The sequence below is a fragment of the Austrofundulus limnaeus genome, unplaced genomic scaffold (genome assembly GCF_001266775.1).
Source record: "Austrofundulus limnaeus strain Quisiro unplaced genomic scaffold, Austrofundulus_limnaeus-1.0 Scaffold18, whole genome shotgun sequence".
In the NCBI taxonomy this organism is placed as follows: Eukaryota; Metazoa; Chordata; class Actinopteri; order Cyprinodontiformes; family Rivulidae; genus Austrofundulus; species Austrofundulus limnaeus.
The window spans coordinates 2,963,070-2,972,408 of NW_013952420.1; the positions used below are offsets into that span (position 1 = coordinate 2,963,070).

A 9,339-nucleotide genomic window follows, 5' to 3' on the forward strand; every position below is an offset into this window, starting at 1 on the left:
CTACCAGGATGATGAAGATGAAATGTGGCTGGAGATTTCAGCAAGACAAAGCCAAGGAAACTCAGTTGGTTTCAGAGAAAGAAACTAAAGCTGCTGGAATGGCCCAGCCAATCACCTGACCTGAATCCAACAGAAAATCTATGGAAAGAACTAAAGATCAGAGTTCATAGAAGAGGCCCACGAAACCTTCAACACGTGCGGGCGCGCACGTGTTTGTGGTGAAGGGAGGGTGTGAGGGCAATATTATTAATAATAATATTAATACTGTTGCCATTACAGTTGTATACACTAAATAAGAAGTGCAACCAAGGGCGACAGATGGAGCATAAAAAAAAGGCGGGTGCGACCGTGGCACTTGATGGTCTGCAGGGAAAAGGGCAGGTGCTCAAGCACCACCTGATGTCTATCTGTGCACGTCCCTGACAGGTACCATCCATATAGTTTTTTTTATTAACATATGAAATTTTTTACACTTTCATTTTACACTTGGTGCCCCATACACATGTGCCTCCTCTGCATGTATGGGCTAGAAACTTCAAATGAATAAATTTTGCTAGAGGAGGGCAACCAATTGTCGCCTCATCCTAAGTTTCATAGGAAATGAATGGGGAGGGAGCGACGTTGCCTCCCATGCCCCAAGCTCAAAACGTGTTCCAACAGGTGATTTGTATGTTTAAAATGTACGTTTGGTCCAATTTTCCCATTATAAAATGCAAATGTGATTAATTTGCTTCAATGGCATCCTCTTTAGCATGTAGGGTTTCCTGTTAAATTTGTAAATAGCACTGTGTGATCAATCAGAAGCAACAAAACCACAACGGTCTCAGTCAACCACCTCTTCAAAAGAGCTGCAGCCGGCATGCACAGGCTGAGTGGTGATGGGGGGAGGGGGGAGTTCAAGTTTTCAATTTTGACTTCTGAGAAGTCAGGAGGGATGGACTGATGGCAGTGTGTCAAAAGACATTTGCTTCGTTGCTTCAAAAATAGTTTTGAAACTGTGCACACGTACAACAGAAGGTGATTTTTTTTTTAAAAACTGGCTGCTCAAAATTGGTCACTTGGCTGCAAACAAAGTTAAGTGACACTTCAGCTGAAAGTTCGCGTAATCTCACACCATTGTACCACAGTTTTTGAGCCTTCTTTTTTTAACCTACAGTACTTCTCCTAATACTGTAGTTGCTGCTCATCCCTTCTGGTACTTACTGTACAAGCTCATATTTATCCATAATCCAATCCTACAGTTTTTAATGTTGTTTCCTATTGTGTCCCCAGCTTTGTTTGACTTATGCGCCCCAACTTTTTACCCTTTGTAATATTTTTTTTCCTCCTTAACCACAGAGACAACTGCTCTTCTTTTACTTTTTCATGAAAAAAAAACAGGCAGAGGGGTGGAGTACAGCAGGTCTAGGGAGAAAGGGTGAGGAATGGAATTTCACCCTCATGCGCAGAGTGCAATATGACATGTCCCTATGATGATGTCCCTCATTAAAAATTAAACAGTTTTTAAAACAAATGGCTTGTCAAGCTCCAGATCCCTTGAAAGAGCCATTCATCTCATTTCTACTTTTCTTTAATAAAGTCTAGTTTTCATTTTATTCATCAGTTTCTCTGCTTGCATGTGAGGTCCTAAATGCACACAACTTGACACAGTTTGGATCGATGAGGCTGGGAACAAAGTGGATCCAGTCCCAGAAATGTCATGGCAACTAAGTGTAATATATGACTGACAGAACATGTTGGTAAATTTAGAACAGAAAAAACAAATGATTTAAGTTTAAAGTGAAGCTCTCTGTGAAAAGTGAAATATCCACAGGGAAACGCTTGTGTGTTAAGTGAGAAAACAAGTGTCCTGCTTTGCGACTCACTGACAAGTGTTGCTAATAAAACCCACTTCATCTGAACACAGAATGGAACTGCATCAGAATGCTGCATGTTCCTGTCAACATTTTGAAAAATGCTATTCAACTTAAGCTATGAAAGGTTCATCTTCACCCAGAGAAAGTCAATAACTTCCTATAAACCGTGCTGTTTTGGTACAGCTCTCAGTTCATGGTGCGCTAATGACTGTTTCGGTGGTATCACTTCTCGTGCGAAACCTCCCATGCATCACTTTGCATTCTGCAGATATGGTCAAATTTACCTTTGCATATATATCTGAGCTTGCAAAATGTGGACTTGTGGTTCAGTATATGCAGACGATGTGGTTTTGTTTTTTTGTTTTATTTTAAATGTTTCATGAGCATCATGAGGAAATATCTAACCAAGAGCTGTCATGTGAAAGCCCACCTGCCACTTTGGGGTTTGGGGAGTGGAAAACTCTGAGAGCAGCACTTTTTTCACTTCACTGCAACAAACACAAAAGTGACATTGCTTCTCTTATCGATTAGTCTGTCTGCCCAGATACCATCTAAGCCAGAATGAACTTCACCACCAGCCACCCAGTCACCTACAATGACAGGTAGGAGTTTTCCCATCTTACAGATATGCTTTTAAGTTATTCAGTTTCAGACAAATAACAAAGCATTGTTTCAACCCAAGAACACAAAATACATTTAAGCAGAAAAGAGCCACAAAATTTAACTAAAGTCAAGGGCAGCAATAATTTGCAGTTTAGATACTATATTGAACTGATTTAAACATATTTTGAAGTCAAATGTTTTGCACTATGAGTAATGTATGCTTTTTAAGTTATTGGTAAATTTTAAACTAGTCTGACTTTCCTGTGCACTGACTCATAAGAAGTAAACAGCTCCGATATATTACAAATTTACCGTATTGACCAAACCACTGGCCTGGATCTATTCAGTTTAACATTTAAAATGATTTAAAAAAAAATCCTAAAAGAGATGTGGGAAAAAAATTGAACTGTAGAGATTTGTCTATCAAAACCTCTTTTTTTAAAAAAATATTGCTTCCAGTGAATCATTTCTGGGCCTCTCAGTTCTATCAGGTACAAATGTATGCAAAATCTTATGTGCTATGTATTTTAAAGCAGTAAAAGAACTGTAAACTAATGAATGCACAAATTTGTAAGTCATTTTCTTGATTTACAATTTAAGCCTCACAGAACTTTGTAAAACTCAGTTGGTAAGAAATTTGCTCCACTTGAGCGACAATCTTTATAATAAGTTTTGAAATAAATATTCATAAAAAAAACAAAGTGCTAGCATGAAACAAGTCTTTGTTGTATAATTGTTTCTGTTTTTAATCATGTCTACTTGCCAAATAAAGACTAGCAGGTTGTAGATGTGATGCAGTTCTGAGTCTTTTAAGCATCCGAACGCTAGAAGTCAGATCTTTGCAAAAGGTTAAACAGAGACACAATCAGGAGACACTTTTTAAGTTTGATGTTCGCAGGCCAAAATGTATTAAAAGTTCAAATAAATTAAGAAATACGTATGTGCAAGTTACGGTTTGCATCCTTTTAAACTACAAAAAAAAAAAAAAAAAGACAAAAATGTAAACTGTGGCTGTATTGGACAAATGCAGGTGCCAGTAATCCACATCAAAGGTCCACAGAGAGCGCCCCTCTTTCTGGGCACGGGGTTATATAAACTCCTGTTTATGATTATGCAAAAAGAGAAAACTTACAAACTCCTTTTTATGATTATAACTGTGATGACAATCTGAAATACACCTACAGTATGTTTGATTATGCAATAAAGGATAATGTTACAGTTGCTCCTTTTCGTTTTCGTAATAAAATAAAATAAAAAATAAAAACTGATATTTTAAAGACAAACAGGCCATTTAAGTTCTGCATTTTTTTCTGGGCCAACTCTTGCCTCCAGTCTTTGATTAGTTGAAACTGCTGGACTTCAGGATATATATGGCTCCTGGATAAACTCAGTCGTGCAGCAGAGGGTTTGGTGTCATGATTGATAGGAATGCAGGGATGTTCTCATCCAGAGGGAGTTATAGTCATTTACAAAAATCCTTTGTGATGCAGTTTAGGGTCGAGTCAGGGTCCGGTACGCTCCATGGGCAGCACCACCAGGTTGATCTAGGACTGGTCTCCGACACCTCTCATAAGCAGACTTATTGGGGGGGGGGGGGCTTTCAAAGTTTCCTTTTTATGGTCTCTTTTCAGGGATATTTCAGAAGTATCAAGTGGGCTGAACAATTAGTCTCTTAGACAACCTGTTGTGCAGAGCCCTTTGAACAACTCCAGTTTAGAGGGGAAAAACGGTTTGGAGTTGTTTTAAGGCAACAGGAATCTACTATGCAAGTTTTTCAATCTGGTTAGAAATACATTTTATTCCTCTAAACTGAAAATGTCTGAGGAGATTTCTACAAGAAGTAAAATGTTAACTGTTCACAAGCTTTTCACGGAACCTCACTTAGAGCTGAACTGTTAAATCTCAAATTAAAGCCAGAATCTAGCTTATTTAAATCCAACAGGAAGTTCCTGGAAGTGTCTGTGGCCCTTTAAAGAATGCCTTTTTCTGTAAAGGGTGTGCACAGCTAGTGTTATTCTTCATCTCAACTGAACATGGCAGTGACTTCTACAGCTATCACAGATTTCAGTTTTAATCCGTCTGTGCAAGGGTAAGAAAACAGTAGAGGCACCTTCACATCTGTTGTTTGTCCTTTGTATAATAAGTCTGAAAGTCTGAGCCACATCTTTGTTCATTATCTGTTTGTTTTAGTTTCACTCAAGGTTTATGTTGGCAACTGGTCTTTCTCTTTCTTTCTTGCTGTTGAAAACATTCGTTGACTGTCAGACGTACTTTGCGGTCCAACTTTTGCGACTCTAAAGACTGTTTCTGCTCAGCTGAGGGTGATTTTATGTCATTACTTCCAACTTTGGCAGCAAGATTTAAAAAAATACTGCCAAGTGGAATCTCACTGATGGGGCGGATCGAGCATTGTCAGATAAATATGCTTCTACATTTCCATAAAAAATGTGGGCCACAGGGCTTGGGCTGAAAGTAGCTGATCCTTGCACAGCTGCAAACCCGCTCCAGCTGTTTGTGTCAGCTGCAGCAAGAAGAGCAGATTGAAGTAGTTTATGCAGTTTTTGTAATGGTTTTAGACTTGAAATGTAGGTCTTTTTAAGTAGGACTTTTCTTGATTATTTACAATTCATTTATGCTCAGTTGTAGAACATCCAGTGACTGATTTTAAAAATTTTATAAGCATCCATCCTGTTGTTAAGGAGATATTTTTGCTAACAGACCAAACAGAGTTTACTCCAAAACTTAATGCTGAAGTTTCAGGCAGAGATCCTGCGTAATGAGTCACACTTCAAGCATGTGCTGTGAGTGACTCTGAGCTACAGCTGCACCAAATCGTAGCATGATAATTGTGAAATGCATTAAGTTATAGACAATTTTGCGTTTTTCCAAGATCGGTTGGTTGTGATGGCCAGTTTAAATTGAGTACCATACCGTACCGTACCGTACCGTACCGTACCGTACCGTACCGTACCACTTTTATTTATAAAGCACTTTAAACAGCACAAGACCAACCAAAGTCCTGTACAGTAGACAGGCACAACAGGACATAGGCACAATACAGATAAAAATATGGAGCATTTATATTTACAGTACACATAGAACAGAGTTATGATACACGGTGAGGTTTAGCACCATCTCACTCAGACTCAAAGGCAAGGGAGAAGTAGTGTGTGTTTTAAGCGAGACTTGAAGACAGCGAGGGAAGGAGACTGTCTGACCTGTAGTGGTGGATCATTCCACAGTTTTGGGCCTGCTACAGAAAAGGATCTGTCAAATCTCAGTTTAAGACAAGAGTTAGGGACCTTCAGAGTAGACTCCATAAGTTAATCAGCCCCACGGATACATACACCCAGGGATTATTTGCTGAAAACCTCACTATGGTTCATGAGATATTCTGGTAACAGAGAAGGCTCTGCTTTTGTCTTTCAGCCATAATACCATACTGATTGAAAAAAAAAAGCCAGGAGTTTAGTAAACGTTGTAACAAGGTTTCATTTATTGTACTTCTGTTTCAATGATCGGTGGTATTATATTGGTAGTTTATTCTAAATTGTAAAAATAATAATAATAATAAATGTTGGAAACTTGCTAATCATATCCTTCTCTTTCTTACCAGCTTTTCTACAGTGGACAACATTAGCAGCACCACTGAGTACTACGACTACTTTGACTACGAGTCTACTGGAGTTGGTGACCTGTGTTACTATGAGCGATTTGACGCCCATTTCATTCCTCCTTTCTTTGTCGTTTTCTTCCTCCTGGGCCTTGTTGGGAACTCCCTGGTGATCTGGGTCATCGCTTGCGGAGTGCGACTCCGCACCATGACAGATGTGTGCCTGTTTAACTTGGCCCTCGCTGACCTCCTCCTGGTGTGCACCCTCCCCTTCCTGGCTCACCAGGCCAGGGACAGTTGGGTGTTTGGAGATGGGATGTGCAAGCTGGTCCTGGGTGTATATTACATCGTCTTTTACTGTGGAATCTTTTTCATATGTCTGATGAGCGTTGACCGCTACTTGGCGATAGTTCACGCCGTTTATGCCCTAAAGGCGCGGACGAAGTCCTTTGGTGTAACGGCAGCGGCTATCACATGGGTGTTGGGATTTATTGCCTCCTTTCCCGATTTAGTCTTCCTCAAACAGCAAACTTCTCTCAACGGCTCTGCATTCTGCTCACCTGACTTCCCCCGACAGGAGGGAAATTATTCCAGTCTTCACATGTGGATAGTCTTTGGTATCTTCAAAATGAACATTTTGGGTCTGTTCCTGCCGATTGTCATCATGGTTTTCTGCTACTCTCAGATCGTCTGGAGGCTGATGTTCAGCCACTCCTCCAGGAGGCAGGCCATCCGTTTAGTTTTCCTAGTGGTGGCGGTCTTTTTCTGCTGTTGGGTTCCTTACAACGTCTCAGCATTCTTCAAAGCTCTGGAGCATCTGGGGGTCTACACAGCGTGCGACAGCAGCAAGGCCATCAGAGTGTCTTTACAGGTCACCGAAGCCATCGCCTACTCTCACAGCTGCCTCAATCCATTCCTGTACGTGTTTGTCGGGGAGAAGTTCAGGAGGCAGCTGCTGAGGCTGATAAAAAGATCTCCATGCCATCTGTGTCAAGTCATCAAGTTGTACATACCCCAGGACATGTTGGCTACATCAGTGTACTCGCAAACCACCAGTGTGGACGAAAGAAGCACCAATGTGTGATCTGGGACTACGAAAGAGGCACTTCTTTGTTTTCTGTTTACCTATTCCTGAACCTTTGTGAACATGGTAAAATGAAGGAGAATTACTGCAATAAAAGCGGTTAATTCCAAGTCTAGTTAAACAGTGATAAAGGATTTGATTGTCCTGTATGTCTTTGGTTCAAAGGCTTGGGGTCAAGTGCCTGATTTTTTTGACCATTAAACTTTAAAGATATTTTTAGTTTTATATTCACTGCACTATACGTCAAATGCAACTATGTCTAAATCTGTTCATACATGTATGATCATATGAAACATATAGTACAAACAGTATGTGCAAGTATAATTGTTTTACATTTAACTTTACTTCTTCTTTTCAGTCACATGCCACCTTCATTCGCACAATGTGAAACTTTGTCACCAATAATAGCTGTTTACCAGCATCATCACTGTCATAAACCACAAGAAAATAAGTTGTGAAGTGGACTGATCAACTGCAGGCCCTTATTTTAATTAACATTACAACAGCAAATATTTGCTTTTTATTCGTGAACTCGGTAAGCACCTGTTTTTGCACCTGGTGTTGTTGCACAGCAAGAGGTTGCTGGTGCATTTTGCAGCAGTAGTTGAGTACGTTTTGAAATGTGTTTAGAAGAGGATTTGTGCCTCACCTCAGCCTTGAAAGAAAAAAAAAACCTGCAGTTTGAAAGAGGAAGCGTGAAACCTGGCTGCCACATAACCTTTGTAGTCCTTGTAAACATCCAAACATTTCACATTAGTTACTTGTTCTTGTTTTTTTCTAAATGAGCTATGCACAGTGAAAAATGAGTAATTGTCTTATTCAGTCATTGTGTTTAGATTCAGACAAACTGCTGCATTTAATTAATTTCTTTGAAGTTTAAATTCCGTTTTTGAGCAAATTAGCAAGAGCTTTAAAAAAAATCAAATAGAAGAACCTGTTGTTGACATATTCTGATAGTAAACGTGTTAACAACATGACATCATTCACACCTGAATTTAATTCTTCTATTTGACAAAAAGCTTTCACGGTGGGAGCAAAGATGCGTTCTGTAAAACCACAACGTCCCCTTTTCTCTCCCTGCATTTCCTTCCTGCTACCATCAGATGAACACAAAATACAAAAGCACTCTCAAAGTATTCAAATGCACTTCTTGTTTTTAAAGACACCCCCCCCCACACACACACACACACAGTCTGGTTTGTATATCCCAGTGGGGACTGTGCATTGACTTCCATTCATTTTTTGGAAATTTTGTATCTTAACCCTGACCATTTATCGTAAAATTAATCTCCCAGGTACCTACCTAACCCTAAAACTAACCTAAACTCAATTCACACCTCAGTCCTAAACCTAACTAGCCTGGCCCTTGCCTTCCTACGCAGCTCCGCTCATTTCTAGTTTCCCTTCACTGCTCCGTCTGGGACTTCTCCCATTGAGATGGATTTCGCTGGCAGATTTTTAGCCGGGCCAATCAGAGAACAGAACGTCAATTTCTGCGCAGTGTCTGCTTGTAGTTTATTTTACCTGGGCCAATCAGCAAACAGAAGGCTGAGTTTTGAATGACATCGATGTTCTGCGCAGTGTCTGCTATTTATTTTAGCCAATGGCAGTGGAGGAAGTGAATGAAACCAGTCCGTGTTGATAAGGCTTCCAAATTAAATTAAATTTGTCTGACAAAGCAGCAGCTCTCATTTACAGTCGTCTCGTTCAGCTCGGTACTTCGCTCCTCTCAGTAAGGTTGTTTACAGCACACGCGATCGCCAGTTAGCTTCTTAGCTTAGCCTCCGTCAAAGCGACATACCTCGCAGCCAACTGATCTAATCATTTTAAACTTCAGCAGAGGCCACGCCCCCTTTCAAGAATCACTTCTCTATGCATTAAGTCCAGACCCTTGTATGAAGCAAAGTGAAGGACGAGGGTCTGGTTTTAACTAAGCTAAAACCTAACCCCCCACCTGAAATTTGCATTTGGACCCGTGGGGCCTGGGCATTGGTCCCCACGATGCACATTCGGCCCCCACAAGGCTGCTTTTTCGGGAAAATTGTCCCCACAAAGTAGGAAAATGTTTTCTAACTTGAACATTCTTTGACACACCTCTGTAACCGTGGTTTGATTTGGCCACGAGTAAGAGATTGCATTAAAGTAATCAAATCACATTTTATGTTTTATAAAATTATATTTAA

The 9,339-nt window shown here is 40.2% G+C and overlaps 1 protein-coding gene across 1 annotated transcript; it reads left to right on the plus strand.

Moving 5' to 3' along the window:
- The first annotated feature begins 2,417 nt into the window (after window positions 1-2,417).
- Window positions 2,418-7,192, plus strand: ccr8.2 (chemokine (C-C motif) receptor 8.2). Its single transcript, XM_014003338.1, has 2 exons — window positions 2,418-2,458; window positions 6,076-7,192. The coding sequence occupies exons 1-2, from the start codon at window positions 2,418-2,420 to the stop codon at window positions 7,154-7,156; spliced, it is 1,122 nt and encodes a 373-aa protein (XP_013858792.1). The 3' UTR covers window positions 7,157-7,192.
- Window positions 7,193-9,339: the final 2,147 nt, after the last annotated feature.

Coding starts and splice junctions, on each gene's coding strand:
- ccr8.2 (XM_014003338.1), top strand. CDS start 2,418: ATGAACTTCACCACCAGCCACCCAGTCACCTACAATGACAG. Junction 2,459..6,075: donor CCAGTCACCTACAATGACAG/GTAGGAGTTTTC, acceptor CTTTCTTACCAG/CTTTTCTACAGTGGACAACA.